Source organism: Papio anubis, chromosome X, assembly GCF_008728515.1.
Source record: "Papio anubis isolate 15944 chromosome X, Panubis1.0, whole genome shotgun sequence".
Classification (NCBI taxonomy): domain Eukaryota; kingdom Metazoa; phylum Chordata; class Mammalia; order Primates; family Cercopithecidae; genus Papio; species Papio anubis.
The window spans coordinates 24753701-24771872 of NC_044996.1; the positions used below are offsets into that span (position 1 = coordinate 24753701).

The 18172-nt window shown below is 39.3% G+C and overlaps 1 protein-coding gene across 3 annotated transcripts in view; it reads right to left on the reverse strand.

Annotated features, from left to right (window-relative positions):
- OCRL (OCRL inositol polyphosphate-5-phosphatase) overlaps positions 1-18172 on the reverse strand; it is a 51500-nt gene that overhangs the window by 17555 nt on the left and 15773 nt on the right. For all 3 annotated transcript variants that reach the window (XM_009198232.3, XM_017954371.3, XM_017954369.3), the window contains exons 5-16: positions 17043-17153; positions 16527-16616; positions 15727-15847; positions 15479-15640; positions 13633-13734; positions 12990-13104; positions 11752-11868; positions 11466-11653; positions 9246-9357; positions 7762-7871; positions 6004-6139; positions 184-294 (exon numbers count right to left, since the gene is read on the reverse strand). In XM_009198232.3, coding sequence (XP_009196496.1) covers positions 184-294; positions 6004-6139; positions 7762-7871; positions 9246-9357; positions 11466-11653; positions 11752-11868; positions 12990-13104; positions 13633-13734; positions 15479-15640; positions 15727-15847; positions 16527-16616; positions 17043-17153 — 1475 coding nt within the window. The remainder of the gene's footprint in view (positions 1-183; positions 295-6003; positions 6140-7761; positions 7872-9245; positions 9358-11465; positions 11654-11751; positions 11869-12989; positions 13105-13632; positions 13735-15478; positions 15641-15726; positions 15848-16526; positions 16617-17042; positions 17154-18172) is intronic.

Genomic DNA, 18172 nt, shown 5'->3' on the forward strand with positions numbered 1-18172 from the left:
TGGGTAAGACACTTGCCTGAGGTCATGCATCTACGAAACAGCAGTGCTAGGACTGGAATGGAGGCAGTCTGACTCCAGCGACATGGGCTTAACTACCGTGCTATGTTGCCTTTTCTAAGCAGCAGTTTCTTCTGTGCTAACCACAGTGGGCAGTAGACAGGGAGATCACGTATTTTGGCTCACCTCCCTCCTGCTGAGTTCTAAGGAAGGAAGGAAGTCATTTTCCATTCTGTCCATGATGCGTACACTATCTTCAAAGACTTTACGGTACCTTCGTTCATCCACAACCTTCACCTGAAAGAAAACGTATCCTCTTTTCAGTCTTATATGCTTCTAGCTCATCTGCCTTGGAGATTATCTAACAATTTAAAACTGGTCATTACAGCAACCATTTAAAATAAACTGTGGTGCAAACAACATCCTCAAACACTTTCCGTATCTTGCTTCATCCACAACTTTCACCTGAAAGAAAACAGATCCTTGCTTTAGTTTTACATGCTCTCAACTTTTATATCTCCAAGAGTCTCTAAAGCAAACATAAATTGAACAAAGCATTATAGAAGCACACGCTTTAAGGTAAAGGTAAGATTAATTGGCTAACGTCCTGTAAAAGTTAAACTCCTATGTTAAGAAGCTTGGCAATAATAAATATTTGGGAAGAACATTTTCTTGCTTCATTGTTATTTGGTAGTGGAAAAAATGTGATTGTGGTAAAAATGATTGCTTGCACTGTACAAAATGACAGTGTCGAAACACAGCAATTACTGTTTCTAACAATCATAACTTGGTGAGGTGGGAGAAAATATGATTAAAAAGCTTTTAACTCTATTAGATTCTATGTACAATACCAAGAAGTATAATATCACTGCTCAGATTATATAATAGCAAAGATATATTAATAAATGGAGCCTACAGCCATTTTAGAAAATGGCTGAAACAAAATGTCCTAGACTAGAGTAAAACCATGACAACGGATAAACACATCTTGACTGATAAATAAAAAAAATTCCCACCTGACACAGCACTTTCAGCTTCCTGATATAGCCGTGTTTTTTTTTTAATATTAAAACTTCATACAAACCAATGCCAAAATTAACATAACTAACAGATTTTAACTTGAGATATCGGTTTCTCTTTTAGACTAGGAAATTTCACAAAAATCCGTGTCAAAAAAAATTGACACATGCAGCAAAGGTTCTAAAAAGATGTGGAAACAGATGCTGGCGAGGCTGTGGAGAAATAGGAACGCTTTTACACTGTTGGTGGGAGTGTAAATTAGTTCAGCCATTGTGGAAGACAGTGTGGCGATTCCTCAAGGATCTAGAACCACAAATACCATTTGACCCAGCAATCCCATTACTGGGTGTATACCCAAAAGAATATAAATCATTCTACTATAAAGACACATGCACACGTATGTTTACTGCAGCACTACTTACAATAACAAAAACATAGAACCAACCCAAATGCCCATTAATAATAAGACTTGATAAAGAAAATGTGGCAAATATACATCATGGAATACTATACAGCCATAAAAAGGAATGAGCTCAGGCTGGGCACAGTGGCTCACACCTGTAATCCTAGCACTTTGGGAGGCCGAGGCAGGAGGATCACTAGAGGTCAGGAATTCAAAACCAGCCTGGCCAAGACAGTGAAACTCTGTCTCTACTAAAAGTACAAAAAAAAATTAGCCAGGCCTGGTGGTGGGTGCCTGTAATCCCAGCTACTGGGAGGCTGAGGCAGGAGAACCCCTTCAGCCCAGGAAGCGGAGGTTGAAGTCAGCCAAGATTACACCACTACACTGCAGCCTGGGCAACAGAGCAAGACTCCATCTCAAAAAATATAAAAAAATGTCCTTTGCAGGGACATGGATAAAGCTGGAAGCCATCATCCTTAGCAAACTAGCACAGGAACAGAAAACCAAACACCGCATATTCTCACTCATAAGTGGGAGCTGCACAATGAGAACACATGGACACAGGGAGGGGAACAACACACACTGGGCCACTCGGGGTAGTGGGGCGAGGGGAGGGAGAGCATTAAGGTTAAATAGCTAATGCACGTGGGGCTTAAAACCTAGATGATGGGTTGCTAGGTGCAGCAAACCAACATGACACACATATACCTATGGAACAAGCCTATATCTTCTGTACTTGTATCCTATAACTTAAAGTAAAATAAAAATTTTTAAAAATGTTGAAAATAAGAACATCAAAGCTGAGTCAAGCATCTCAGACTGGGGAAGTTTTTCATGTATTTGAACTGTAACTCTTAGAGAACTGAGGATCAAACATCATTTTACCATCACCAGGGTCCATACTATAGCATTAGGTTAACATGAATTTTATACTTTTACAAAACTTTGCAACTTTTAATTTCCAAAAGTATTTTGCACATGTCTTTTAATTTTCACAACCTGGAAGGCTACCAAAGCAAGCAATATTTTTGTTCTGAGAGTTGAGAACATTAAGATACACAACAATCAACAAACTTGCTCACTGCCACAGTTAATACCAAAGGTGATATCTGGACTAGTGTAAGACTCTTTCCAATATACCAGATATGTGGCAGAATCAACTTGAGTATGTCTTAAAAGCACAGCTGCCTGGGCCTACTAATCACAGTCTCCAGGGGTGGGGACGCATGCATTCACACTTTTTTTAAAGCTCTCTAAGCAATTCTTACATCCACTGAAGTCTGAGAACCAATGCAACAGATCACAGTACCAAGTGCAGGGTTGGAACCCTATCTCAGCTCTATCTCAGCCAGCCCACAGAAAGTCTTCTGAAATTAATTGGCCATGGTGCACTCGGCTCCTTTGTTAACAGTCATTGGTGCCAGTGGTGGTGAAAATGTAGTGTGGTTTTTAAAGCCTCTAATCATAACATGCCCAAGAATCCAAAACATGGGGTGATTACTCAATAAAATCAAACTTTTTCTCAGCAGGTTATCATGATCACAGCACTTAATGGCAAATCAAGGATAATGAGGTGGGGAAAAATCCCAAAGAATTCACGACCTGACACATCCATTTTAGTAAAGGAAATTACTGACGAAACTAGGAATTTGAAAAAAAAGTACAATGAGCTAGGTCTTTATGTAATAAGATGGGAGGTTCTCCAAGACACACTGCTGATTTTTAAAAAAAAATCAAGTTGTAGACCAACACATACATATGAGACCGTTTATGATATAGAGACACACACAAATCAGTATTTTGTCTATGGGTGAACAAAAAAGCATATACAAAGGTCTAGAACTGCACTGTTCAGTACAATAGTGACTGGCCACATAGGGAATTTGAATTTAAATTACTTTAAATCAAATAAAAAGTTCAGTTCTCAGTTGCAATAGCCACACTTCAAGTACTCAATAGCCCCTTGCGGCTAGTAGCCACTGGACTGGACGGCACAGATACAGGACATTTCCATCATCACAGAAGGCTCTATTGGACAGCACTGGTCTAGAAAGATATAAACTCCTAAGGGTAGTGGCCTGGCTGGGGAATGGGGGTTTAGGCAAAGGTGGGAGTAGGAGACAGAACAGGGATTGAAGAACTTCTCCCTTATCTGTCAATTCTGCTTAAATTTCCTTTTAATTCTTTTAAAAGCACTTGTAATTGCCATACAATTTAAAAATCATTAAAAACTCAAAAGGCAGATCTTTATTAAAGATACACATAAATACACAAGAAGCCTGAAAAAAATGTAAATATCCCACTAGAAGCTCTGCATTAATGTGTATGGAGTATTAAAAACATCCGAAGGTTGGCCGAGCGCAGTGGCTCATGCCTGTAATCCCAGCACTTTGGGAGGCTGACGCGGGTGGATCACAAGGTCAGGAGACTGAGACTATCCTGGCTAACATGGTGAAACCCTGTCTCTACTAAAAATACAAAAAATTAGCCAGGCGTGGTGGTGCACGCCTGTAGTCTCAGCTACTAGGGAGGCTGAGGCAAGAGAATGGGGTGAACCTGGGAGGTGGAGCTTGCAGTGAGCCAAGATCACATCATTGCACTCCAGCCTGGGTGACAGAGCAAGACTCTGTCTCAAAACAAACAAACAAACCAAAAAATTCTACGGTTTTGAAAAGAAATACAAACAAAAAAGCCAAGCACAGCTGATCTAACCAAAGAGGTTAGTGTTTGAGGAAAGATATCCTCTCAAAATGGATTAAGAGAATTCAAATGAAGAAAAAGGGGCAGCCTGCAAGTACAAACTAGAAATTAGATGGGCTAAAAGAAGTTATCTAAAGGTATATTTTGTCAAGTTCTGTAGAATTATAGAGGCATTGTGGGGTAGTAGAAAGAGCACAGAGTTGGGAGTTAAGCCAACTTAAGACTGGAATCTCAGCTCTCCTCCTAGTTGAATGCTCTTAAATAAATTATTTAAACTTGCTGTTCTCCATCTGCTCATCTGTTAAATGGGAAATACAGTTGTCCCTTGATATCTGTGGGGGATTAGTTCTGGCATTGCCTGTGTATAATCAAATTCACGCATACTCAAGTACCACAGTTGGCCCTCCTTATACGTGGGTTTCACATCCTGTGCATACTGTATTTTCCATCTGCATTTGGTTGAAAAAATCTGGGTATAAGTGGATCTGTGCAGTTCAAACCCATGTTTTTCAAGGATCAACTGTATTTAACTCAAAGCGTTGTTGTGAGGAGTAAATGAGATGTGTGCAAATTGCCTCACATAGTGCCTGCCACACAGCTACTAGCTGCTATCTGAGGAACAGTTACTATTATTGATGATTATTATTTTAAAATTTCAAAATGGACAAAAGTCAAGTCATGACTGTCTTGATAAAATTTAAAATCTATTCTAAGACCAATAACTAATTCTGATCTTAAATGAAAAGCCCCAAAGTCTTTCTTCCTTAAAACAGGAGCAGGATAAAACAGGTTGGTGATATCTATCTCAGAAGCCCACCAAATCAACACACACACAGAGGAAAGAAACCTATCCCATTATGCTATTCACATGTCTGAACTCATTAATCTTCATGAGTATGTACCAATATTACCCACACTTAATAGAGGAGGAAACTGAGGCATAAATATGTTACATAAATGGTCCGTGGTTACACAGTTAGAAAGTGGTTGAACTGGGATGCAAATCCCAGAAGTCTACTACAAAGTCCATTCTACTAAGCACTGCACTATATACATTCCGCCAGATTATAGAGCTGTAGATCTGAAAAATCCACAAGAAATAACCTAAATGTACTGGCTATAACAAATTAAATCAGCATGATTACAAGATATAACCTACATACCAATAACACACAGTTTAAAAATACAATGAGAAAAAAACACTTTACTCACAATAAAGACAGAAAAATAATTGGCCATTAATGCAGCCCAGGATAGAACAGAGTTAAAGAAAAAATTGGCTGGGCATGGTGGCTCATGCCTATAATCCCAGCACTTTGGGAGGCTGATGCAGGGGAATCGCTTGAACCCGGGAAGAGGAGGTTGCAGTGAGCCGAGATCACACCACTCCAGCCCGGGGGTCAGAGCAAGACTCTGTCTCAAAAAAAAAAAAAAGAAAAAAAAAAAAAATAAATGTAGGGATGACACTATGTCCCTTAAGGCAATATGCAGATTTGGTTGCATTCTGATCAGTCTGTGCCTTTGGTCCTGCTGTCTCTACCCTTCCACCCAGAATCTCTCTCCAGGCGTTTCCCTTCCTTACTATCTGATAAAACTTAGCTTTTAACTCTTCATTATGCATACTTACTTTAGGAAGCTCAAGTTACCACCTAACCACTACGTAGCATGAGAAACATCTGTGTCACTAAAAGGCCTGGAGCATTAAGAGCTATACGGACAGCATTTGGGAGGGCTGGGGGTACTAACCTTTCAATGCTGCAAATGGTTACTTGGTTATGGAACATTTATGGCTTGCTGAATTACTGATCTGCTCTGAGTCTAAATAATCCTCTAGTAATTGATACTTAACACACAAATAAGTGAATGTACAAACAAGTGTTTACCCCAATATGGAAGAGGGCGCTAACAGGCTTGTGGTCACTGGTTTTCAGTTCCATGTGACTCCGATAATTAAGCTGATTAACATTTGTTCCTCTCCAAAGAATTCGGTCACACCAGGCTGGAACCCGGCATTTCCCACTGTAAGTAAAGAAATGAGTTATAAAGAGAACATACCATACAAGAACATAATACCTACCACACTGGTTTAGATCAGGGTTAGGCTGTCTTGTTACATGCTCCCAAAGAACCGTGTACTTCTCCTTCCCTAACAACCCCTAACTATCATCCTCCCTATTATTTTGCAAGCTCTGTGAAGGGATTGTATTTGCTTGTTTGCCACTGAACTCCTAGAACCTAGCATGGTATCTGGTGCAAAGTAGGTGCTCAATGAATAGCTGTCTAATGAATTAATGGTTCTGTTAAGATTGGGAGTACATCTTCAACAATGTCACCACAGGAGAAAATAGCACGTTCTTAAAATATCCTCAGAAGATTTGGATTGTATTTTGAACACTTCATTTTCCTTTCCTCTATGAGTGTCAACAACACTTCACAACAGATAGACAACTAATCAAGTCTAAAACTCCAATCTTCTCTTCCTAGACTGGGCTTAATCTTTGGAGAGGAATAACAGTATTGATTTCTCCTTTAAACCAGACATTTATGGACAAGTCTAGCTTCTTCCAATAGAGACAAAACAAAATCAAACCATGCAAGTCTGAGCAGGTATCAGTCCACAGAATACCAAGGGTAGGGAAAAAGAACCTATTCATCATTCCATTAAAACAAGCAACACCTTGTACACCTGATCCAGAAGGTGGCACACATATTTCTCATCAGTAGCTATGCAGTTGACTCTCAAGTCAGGTGAGTGAAACAAACACGGCAAAGTGTACAAGATCTGACAGTGTCACTTCATTTGCTGGCCAGTTACCTAGAAGCATAGGAGTATCGACTCCCCCCCACCCCCATGCCAGTACTCTCAGAGTTCAAAACAGCTGAACATGCCTGGGGATTCTTTGTCTTTCAAGTTTCTGTGCTCAGCCAGCTAGGAGAAAAAGAAAGAAAAAGAAAAAGAAAAAGAAAAAGGAATGAAGGAAGGAAGGAAGGAAGGAAGGAAGGAAGGAAGGAAGGAAGGAAGGAAGGAGAGAGAGAGATAGTAGGTAGAGGACAAATAGTCACTAAGAACAGTGGGCGCACTTTACTATGGTGATTAGGAAATCAAAAGGGTCTACTGAATAGTGCTTCTCAGTGTTCTCCAGCTGTGGCAGATATTAGGTCCAAGCATTAGTATTTTTTGAAGTTCTCTAAGGGATTCTAAAGTCTTTTAAGGATTGAGAGCTACTGGTGCCAGAAGAACCTTTCATGGCTTTGTTTTGCCTTCTGGTATCCTGAGTTCAACAGTTGAGTAGTTTGGGGAAAAAAAGCCAGAATAAGTAATAGGTAAGAAACAAAGGCAAAATCAAGAAGGCAAAATTTAAGCAAGTCTAAGTCTGCTGAGATGAGAGAAATAAGGCACTGTAGGCAGCCCATAAAACTTCAACCGTCTTGACATATAAGTAATAACTTCCCTAAGATAGGCTCACCTTTGAGTATAGATGAATGAAACACTCCTATTGTTCTACAATAGCACTGAGCCATTAGGTTTTTATATCTGCTTATGGTATGGCCTAAAAAATTCCTAGCCCCTTACCAATATGGAGGGTCAGAAGTAAGATCAAGCCTTAACCTTTTCTGTGAGATGGTTCTTATTACTTTACCTGGAATCCCACCGGTCTGTTTTAGAGTCATACTTATAAGTGGGGATGAACTTGATTTCCCCTTCATTGAAGTCAACAAAAGCTTTTTTCTGTGTGCGCTGAATATTTAGCTACAGATAGAAAGAAGCATCAAATAAGCAGGATAACACTATCTTAATATAAGAGATAATCAGGTTGATAAGCCACTGTTCCCATTTCTAAGTATCTAGTTCCACAGCCTTTACAACTGTTGTGAGGGTACATAAATAAAACTTCTATACCTTACGAATTAAATCTCAGCATTCCCATAGCATCTAAACTCACCCTCAGATAGGATGCTTGTTATTAGCACATCACTATTCTTTTATTGCTAATAGTGGCAGAGGGTAAAATGGAAAAACGAAATCTGAATAATTATAAGTTCATTGGAGCTGGGCAGAAACCACCCAGCACAATTTTAATTTAAAGAAAAAACACACAAATGTTGAATGAATAATTCCACAAACCAAATTCAGCGAATAGTTTCAAATTGTTTTGAAAGATCCTCACTCAAATATTTTACCAGAGTTACATAAGACTCAGAATTTATCCTAAATATACCCCTTTTGGAGGCAGAATAGAGAAAGAAAAAGCAAAGAAATTTCCCAGCCAACCATAATGTGAAGGTAGACATAGACAAGAACGGCTCGCTACAAAAACCATTCTGCTGCAAATCACCTGAATGTTGGCTACGTCTGAAGGTTGAAAAGGCTCTCATAACGACTTAAAGATTATTCGAATGAAGTCAAAACATTTTCTTCCCTCAATAAGCAGCATTCACTTTTAGCAGCCAGTATCCATATGTTGAAGTAAAAATTCAAGTCACATGCCAGGTTCTGAAGCAAATTTACTGCTTCAAATATATGGAAACCAGGTTCTTGAATATCAGGTTTTATGTAAATGTTACCGACTCAATGCTTTTTCTGCAGGTTTTAAATACCAGTTAGCTTCAACTTATCATCTAGTTCCCATAAGCCCATAGCCTATGCTGTTCATCCCAGACAAACTTCTTTTCTGTGCTTCCCAATTCCCCTCACAGGGCCTCCCTCTTTTACCTCCAAGCTGTTCCTCAGTCTGCCAAGTAATCATAGAACAGTTTTCCCTGTTCCATCTGCCAAACCACATCAACATAGCTGAAGGCCCACTTCCTCCAGGAAGTGTTCTCCAATTAACCCCACCCATTCACCAACTCATTTATACAAATCTCTGAAATCTCTTCTTGATAAAGACATTTTGAATAAATGTTATATTTACTTTTTATCACTAACGTTATCTTCCCTCCTCCCATCCAAGCACTTAATAAAAGCACTACAAATCTTGTATGTAGTCAATGCATCACTAGTTAGACTGTTTTCACAAGACAGTAAGATGTTTCCATCACTCCCTAGAGTAAGATATACCTCCCACAACTCTAACAATCTCATCTCCCATCTAGGAAAGTTCCTTTAAAATGAAACTTTACTTACCTGGTCGAATTTCAAGAGTCTCTGAAGGTCTTTCTTATTAATAAGACTTTTCACCTCATTGGCATCAGGCATGCAGAGTCTATAATTCAAATCTCCCAGCCAAATGACAACACTAAGGATCAAAAAAAATATATGAACAGAAGTAGCAGCGATTAGCATAAAAAAACAGAGAAGGATGGAGAGAAGAAAAATGGGTAGATTATTGACAAGCGCTCACTAACCACTACCTCACAAGGGGTTTAAAGTTGTAACCAATCCTTTGAGGGCAACTACTATCAACACCTGAGAGAGACAATGGATTACAAAATAGGTGGGAGAACAGGACTCTACACATGAAGAATGAAAATGGGAAATATTATGTATGGGATTCAGAAGCCAAGGAGTTAATGGACTGAGAAGCATGCAGTTTATTTGCTGGACTAGCTTCAAAATTTTGCCTGGCTGCTAGCCAGGTCTTTAGGGGAAGAGAATCTGAACGTCTTCCGCCTCTTAGAGCCCTGAAGTTCTGCAGGTTCTCCACTAAGGTCTGCATGGTCTGAGTGACAGCTCTCCCAGGTAGGACCCACTAAGAAAAGTAGGTCCAGGGCTCTCTAGTGTAGCCTAATCCGTCTACCATTGCCCAAGTTACAGGCAGGAAGATGTGCTGAGCCCCACAAAGGGAGACAATGCAATTACCACATCAAAATGGACTCTTCTGTTGAGTGATCGCAAGTTCCCAATGGGTCATTCTGACAATCTCAAATGCAACATGAAATTTATGGAATCTGGGAAAATAAATTTATGGAATTTCATGGCAACTTCATGACCATACATTTTAAGGCCTTAACTTTACCACTGTGAGATAGAATTCCACATGATCCTAATTATTGAGACATTATGGAAAATAGTTGAAGATCCCTACTCTTTCCTCCTCTTTCCCCAATTACTCTACTCTCTATATTAATTTCTTTAAAGCTAATCATTTTCTACCACCACCATATCTACTCAACACATCTCTGCTTCTATGTTTATTAAATCCCATTCTTCACTGATCTCTCTCTGCTGCCCCTATTTTAAATAATCACAGCCATTAAAAAGAACAATGTAGATCTAGGGGCTTGGAAAGGGATCCACAATAAATACAATAAATAGAATAATACAGTCTTTTTTTTTTTTTTTTTGAGACGGAGTCTTGCTCTGTCGCCCGGGCTAGAGTGCAGTGGCAGGATCTCAGCTCACTGCAACCTCCACCTTCTGGGTTCACGCCATTCTCCTGCCTCAGCCTCCCAAGTAGCTGGGACCACAGGCGCCCGCCACCACACCCAGCTAATTTTTTGTATTTTTAGTAGAGATGGGGTTTCACCGTGTCAGCCAGGATGGTCTCGATCTCCTGACGTCGTGATCCGCCCGCCTCGGCCTCCCAAAGTGCTGGGATTACAGGCGTGAGCCACCGCACCCAGCCAAATAATATAGTCTCATACACCAGGTACCTATGTGTGTGTTTGTATGTGAATAGACAAAAGGCTAGAATAGCGCTATTTAATAGAATTATAATGCACCTCACAATATAATTTTAAATTTTCTAGTAGATGCATTTAAAAAGAAAAAAAACTAGTGAAAATATCAATAAATTTCATTTTACTCAATATATTCAAATTATTTCAACATGTGATCAATATTTTAGAAATCAAGATATTGTACATATTTTTCCTAAGTCTTTAAAATCCAATATATAGTTTATGCATACAGCATATCTTAATTTGGACCAGTCACTTTCAGGTACCTAACAGCCATATATATGGCTACTGGTTGTCATCTTAGTACAGATCTAAAAGGCTACACACCCAACTGTTAAGAATGGTTTCCTTTGGAGAGAGGGACTGGCTAGGTAGAGAATAAGAAATGAGGAAATTTTAGTTCTAATTTTATCTTTTATTACATTTACAATGAATATTTCTATTTTATCATAAAAACAATAAAAACTGACTCCAACTACAGACCCTCCAGCATTACTCTAGATGCCCCACTAATAGAACTATCCTTTCCTCTGATATCAAGTCTAATTTCTCTGCCTCAATGATTCTGTTGTTACTCAAAAACCCGCTCTTCTTTGTGACCCCAATCCCTCACTGGTAATCTTTCACTCTTCACAGCTCTACAGTATTTCACCACATTTAATCTCTTCACTATCCAAACTCCTGTAGCCACTACTCAAAGGCTACAGGTGAGTTAATCACTTACTCATGCTTCATGATGTTCAATTGTGGGAGGGTCTGATTTGGGACCACAAAACTCATTCTTGCACAAATGTCCTTATAATCTTGATTCCTTCTCTCAAAGTCCTCCACGTGGGCAGCCAGATGGGAATTGACAATGCAAAAGGTGGTGTTGTGAAATACAAATCTCACAGCGACCCCACCTTTGTTTCCCTGTTAGCAAGAGTAATTATTCAATTAGTACACTGAACTAGCAACTGAACTTTACATGAACATGAATAATAATCAAGCTCATTTCCAAAGTAACTCACCATTTTCCCCATGATTCCAGTTCCAACCGTTTCTGTAGCAATATCACGAATATATCGACACTGATCCTTTCTGGCAAATATAAGAAGCATCATCCCGACAAGGCGCACCAGTTGAACCTATGAGTTGCGGAGAGTTATAAAAGGTTAATGTTAATACCAATCTTTGCCACATATCTAACGTCCCATGACTAATTTTTCATTAAGATGATATACCAATGCCCAAACCTGAATTCATATCCTCTAATTTCACAGTGGACCCCATCAAGTGGAAACCAATATTCTCTGGGGAGGCTCTAATCTGGCTCTGACCAGTAAGAGTTAAAAGCCTGGAGGGACAATGAGTACTTTCAGCTCTAGAGCCATTCTTTTAATCACTTCTTAGCCTACCAGGAGTAAGCAGCATTAAAAGTTCAAATAATAAAGCCACTACCCCAGCTTGTTCCTTCCACCTTTCCTTCCTAGTTTCTGATGTCTAATTTTCTAAGAAATTGAAATCAACCAAACAGCAATCCTTTTTACTTCACTTATTTTTAACTTGTGAACTACAGCTAGAAATATGTCTGAGATATGCATTAGTCAGGGACCTATATGAGAGGAATAACATCCCCAGGAGTTTTATTACCTATATAAACTGTTAAGAGATGTAGAGAAAAGTTACTCACATTACTTGTTTTAGAGAGCTTAGTATGATAGCCCTGTAATTAAAATAACTCTTCTGGTAGATAAAAGATAAATGTCTTTAGACAAACAAATTGGCCCATCTTGCTAAAGTCAACTCTCCTCTTAACTTAAAACCAAGTTTAGAACTCGTTCAAATTCCACACCACTTCTATTCTTGCTCTGATTGCAACACATGCACCATGAGCCCACATTTCATACTGCTTTTCTGTAAAGCATTCAATTCTGACCATGTCAGTGAGTAATCTCAATCTTCAAGATTTACTGCATAAATCAGAAATCTTATGTGTAATTATTTCAAACTAAGTATTGATATATGAATAATAAAATTCTTTTTTTCCCCTAAAAGCTATCTAAGCAATGAAAATACAGTATCCAAAAGCTTAGGGAAATTTTTTTCTAGGAAATAAGGATGAATGATCAGTCTGCCCTATCCCAGTACTACACACAGAGAAGAATTCAATTAAACTATTCTTTTCGAACAAGTTGTAGATAATGGAATAACTCCCGGTGAGCCCTATTTAGTCATATACTTAAAAAGATAATTAAATGCGGCTTACTTTTTTATACTTGGCTTTGGAATGCAAACCCCTCTCTACAGCCATGGACCATTCTTGTTCCTTCACAGATTCAAAGTAAAAAAAGGCTTCTGTGCTCAAGTCCAGTTCTTGGAATCTGAGGAAAAAAGCGATGTGAGATCTATACATATCCCGTAATTATCTCTGGCTACCTCCTGTCCCATATGTTGAAACAGCAAATGAAAAAAAGATGGGAGAGAGAGAAATTTTATAGAACTGCTCTGTTCACCCAAGCTATAAGTAAGGACAAGTAGCTTTCTTTTCTAAACAATTCCCACAAGTACATTCATAAGCTATGCAAAAAATAAATCAAAATACCTCCCACAGAGGATAACAGTAGAGCTTTGCGCTTATATCCTAGGAACTGTCACTGTTAGAACTGACCTCAAGTCTTAAGTTTCTATGCAGAATATATAGATTCCTATGGGTTTCAAGAAAGTTAGAAGCTTCCTTACACCATTTTAGATATCTGTTCCTTTCTGTTCTCACAAATTTGACCCACAAGTTAACTCTCGTGTATAGTCTACAGTAGGTTTTACCAAATTCTTTTTTAAAAAAGGCAAAAACATCATGTAAACTAACACCAAACATATAGCCAAAAGGAAATTCCAGAAGTGTTCTTTACCCAATGCAGTAGATATCAGGAGGACTGGGATCACAGTTCAGCCAAGGTTCTAACCCACTATCTGGAGACTGGCCATTCACATTCCAAGTTCCAACAAAAAACCTAATACATAATATGAAAAGATAATTTGAAAACAAAGATGAAGTATAAACCAACAGAAGGTCTTTCTTTTCACTTCTATACAAAGGTATGTTCACAATATGCTAACATAATTCCTCAAAATGTTTTGCTACATATGTAAGAAAGATCTTTTGCATCTAGAACACAAAGGCAGTGGGCTTATTTTCTCTAAATTTTACATTAAGTAAAACTACAGAGGAAACCAAGTCTCTATTTTTAAAAATGCAAAGGTAATTGCTATACCACATTTCCTTTCAATTAAGCTCCATCCAAACTCATACTTGAAAGGAGAGCTTATGGATGGGAAAGAGGTATCTTCATGCTGTAAGCTAGTCAAATATGGATAAATGTTCTATAAGGGGCTGTAGTTGACTCCAGAAATTCACTTCCTGAAGGATTACAAGGACATCTGTGTAGGAAATTCTGATGAGGCAGACATAGTATTAAGGGGGAAAGCAGAAGGGAAAACTCATGACTGTCTTAACTGTTTACACACAAATATAAGCATAGTGGGCAATATGAGGAACTGGAAGTTTTAGCACAGTGATATAGTTATGATTGAATTAGAATAAATGAGGCATGACAGGAAAGCAGATGGGACTAGAATCTTGGACTAGAAGGGTACATTCTGCTCCTGAATAACAAAGAAAGGTGGTGTTGCTTCATGCATTGGTGATACACGCCACATGGTACCTCACATGCAGCATACACACACAGGTCCAGAAAAGAAGATGTCAACAAGTAAAGATGAAATAAAAAATAATACAGATGAAAGAATCCAAGATAGACCTCCCAATCAAGAGGACTGGGTGAAACTTTCTTTACCAAAGTAAGTAAGTTAAGAGCTAGTGGTAATGATGGACTTTAATTTTCTAATATTGGCTGAAAAAAAAAAAAAACTTAGCAGGCCAGATATATAAACACGCTTGCTTATGGAATGTGCTAGGGGAAAATTCCCTAGTACACGTGACCTTGATTTGGTTCTCTAGGACTCGATAGAGACATTAGTAGACATGGCATAAATTAGTAGTTAGAAAGTCCAAGGGAAGGCCAAGCACAGTGGCTCAAGCCTATAATCCCAGCAGTTTGTGAGGCCGAGGCAGGTGGATTGCCTGAGTTCAGGAATTTGAGACTAGCCTGGGCAACATAGTGAAACCCAGTCTCTACTAAAAATAAAAAAAATAAATAAATAAAAAATTTTTTAAAAAATAGCCAGGAGTGGTGGCAGGCACCTGCAGTCCCAGCTACTCGGGAGACCGAGGCAGGAGAATGGTGTGAACCTGGGAGGCGGAGCTTGCAGTGAGCTGAGAGCGTGCCACTGTACTCCAGCCTGGGTGACAGAGTGAGACTCCATCTCAAAAAAAAAAAAAAATTAGCTGGATGTGGTGGTGTGCACCTGTAGTCCCACCTACTTGCGGGGCTGGGGTGGGAAGATTGCTTAGGACTAAGAGGTTGAGGCTACAGTGAGCCATGATCTGCTCACCAGCCTGGGTGACAGAGAGACCCTGACTCATAAAAAAAGAGAAAATCCAAGGGAAACTGTATCATCTGCATTATTTTTGATATGCATGTTATTGGCCAGCATAGAGACAGGAGCTTGAAACAGGCGACCATTCCTTTTTATCATATTTTGATTCTTAATTAGGCTAATGTCTTAAATATCAACAGGCCACTGTCTGTTACACCTACTAACTTTTTAGACTCAGGAAGCAAAAGAGACACTAACCTGAAAGTCTGAATGTTGACATATTCTTTCTCTCGCTTTGCCAGGATATGTTTGATGAGACCCTCCCGCTGCCCAGATTGGGTATTTGGTACAAAGAGCTTCCGCATGGTGTTGGTCACTTTGGGCTGCTCCTTATTAGAAGCTTCTTTTTCACGTGGAAGCCTAGCAAATAAACGAGAGATTCAAAAGTAAAATTGTTTAAACTATAATTCTCCTACAGGGGAAATATGTTTTCACATGGGACTTACATTTTATTCACTAAAGGGGGTGGAGGTGGGGGTTCCCGGTGAATCCCAGTAGGCTGATTTTGTGAATTTATTTTCTTGTCCAAATTCATAGAAGAAAAATTGTCTTCAAATCCGAGAAGCCCTGAAAGACACAGACCCCAAAGTCAAAGGGGGAAAAAATCTAACATCCAACATATCCAGGGTAACAGGGCCTTGATTTGATCACCATTTGATCGGTGGTATTACTAAACAGAAAGCTACCATAAGGGTAGAAATTACTTGGATTGGGGTTCGAAGAAGCATACCCATTCCTGAAGCACTGATATACTAATTAGAACAACAGTTTACAATAACTTGGAACAGACCAGTAATAGCTAACATTTATTGAAGACTTAGCACAATGCCTGGTTGACAGTAAGGGAATATATCATTATCTCATTTAATCATCACAAAAAACCCACAAAGTTAGTCCTATTAACAATCTTCCCATATTACAGAAAAGAAAATGGAAGTTCAGAGTTGTTGAGTAACTCGATGAAGGTCGTATAACTAGTAAGTCCTTGACTTGGGATTCAAACCCAGGCTGTCTGGCTCTGGAGCTTGTACTTTCTACTATCCTGCTAAGCTGGCTCCTGAACAGCTACCATGCTACAGAAAGGATAAGGAGTGAATGCTGGTCAGTGGGTCTGGACTCGACAAAACTACTCTGCAGGAGAATGTGTCTGACATTGGCTTTAATCTACATCACCACATTTGGCCTGATAAAATCCACTGACTCTGCAATGACCATAGCAATAAGGGAACCAGGAACTTTTTAGTACCTGAAAAAACAGAAGGTTTGTCCTTAGTGTCTAATTTCTGGTACCAGCTAGATGAGTCCTTTTGCTCTGGAACAAGAAGTTGTGACTGAGCTGGAGAGATAAGGTTCACGGTCAGAAACTGGGAAGTCTTTCATTGAGTAGAATTTACCATAGCCAAAAGCCATTCTTTCAACATTCGTTAAAAGCAGGGGCCAGCACCATCTTTGGATACAGTGGAAGAAATTAAGGAAATGAGGGCAGCTCTGGGGTCATCTGCGGGCAGAAGGAGAATTATAGTCTATGGTAATCTATGCTTGCCATGACACCGAATATTCTGAAAACTGGCCTAGTGTCCTAAAAGCTAGGCAGATTTGTTCCCTAACCTATCCCTGTGTTCACTCCTGAGGAAAAAAAAAATCAGCTATCAGGGCTTAAAGGGTGAGGTATTTTGCCAATGGCCACTTTCCTCTGTATCAGCATGTCAGAATTCCACTCCCATTGAAATAGAAGAAAGAAAATTGCTGAGTCTTGAGTTACCTTTCTGAGCAGCAAGGACAGCTGAGAGGAACTTCAAACAGTGTTCCTCATCAGGGATTTCAAAGCGGCGCTCTCTGATCCAGTCCCCCTGAACCCGAATTTTGCAGCCACCTAAAAAGAATTGAAATCCATACATATACTGCTATGGGATAAAATGTTTTACTGGGATCATATTCTCAACTTATCAGGTTAATAGAAGGTCCAGAACACAAATATTCCAGATCTATAATATAGGAAGCACATGTACAAGATCAAGAGAGTCAGTACGACGGTGGTGGAAGGGGTGATGCAGAGAGGGAACCCTAAGGGAAGTGAGAACTCCTAGGGCTGATGAACCGTGTCAATGAGCAGCCCAATCTAAGGATATGACACACACTAAAATCATACTTTCCTGCGTTCTGATCTCTCTCTCAGACATCAAAGCAGGGACCTTCGAATTCTAGCAACAGGTAAATTCCTCAAATCACCCTCCTCCCATTCCTTAGCTGGAAATTCCTACCATTTCAAGTCCAGATGATATTGTCAGAGTATCTGAAGCACAAAGGGAATAAAAGGAGTAGGATGGTTTGTCCATAAGTACAGATTAAATTTACAAAATAACTTAAAAACAGTGATACTGAAGTATTCTGAAAAGAAGCATCTACAACTCATTACCTCAAGTTTAAAATGTATGTCTTGAATAAACATACAAAAACAATATAATGACCTATGCTCAGAAGTGGTTTCGTTCAAGTACAGCCCAATTGGAAACTAGGAGAATTAGAAGCAAAGTTAGCTAGGACTTTAATTTCTTATGTGTATAACATATTGTCTCCCCTTTTCTGATGCCCTATAGTTATCATCTATATCAACTGTTTGGATGTGGTGATCCAGGAAACCTATGTACTTGTTTCTATTCTTATTGTAACTGATTTATTACATACGTTGTTTTCTCATGCCTCTGGAAACTACAAGCTCCTTAAGGGCAAGAGGCAGCATACACATGCAGGGTGCACATACAGGGAACCCAGCACTTTCAGCAGTCTAGGGTAACCAACTGTCCCAGCATTGTATGGGACTCAGAGGCTTCCTAGGACTCAGGACTTCCAATGCTAAGACTGGGAAAGTCCCAGGCAAATAAGGCTTGCTGG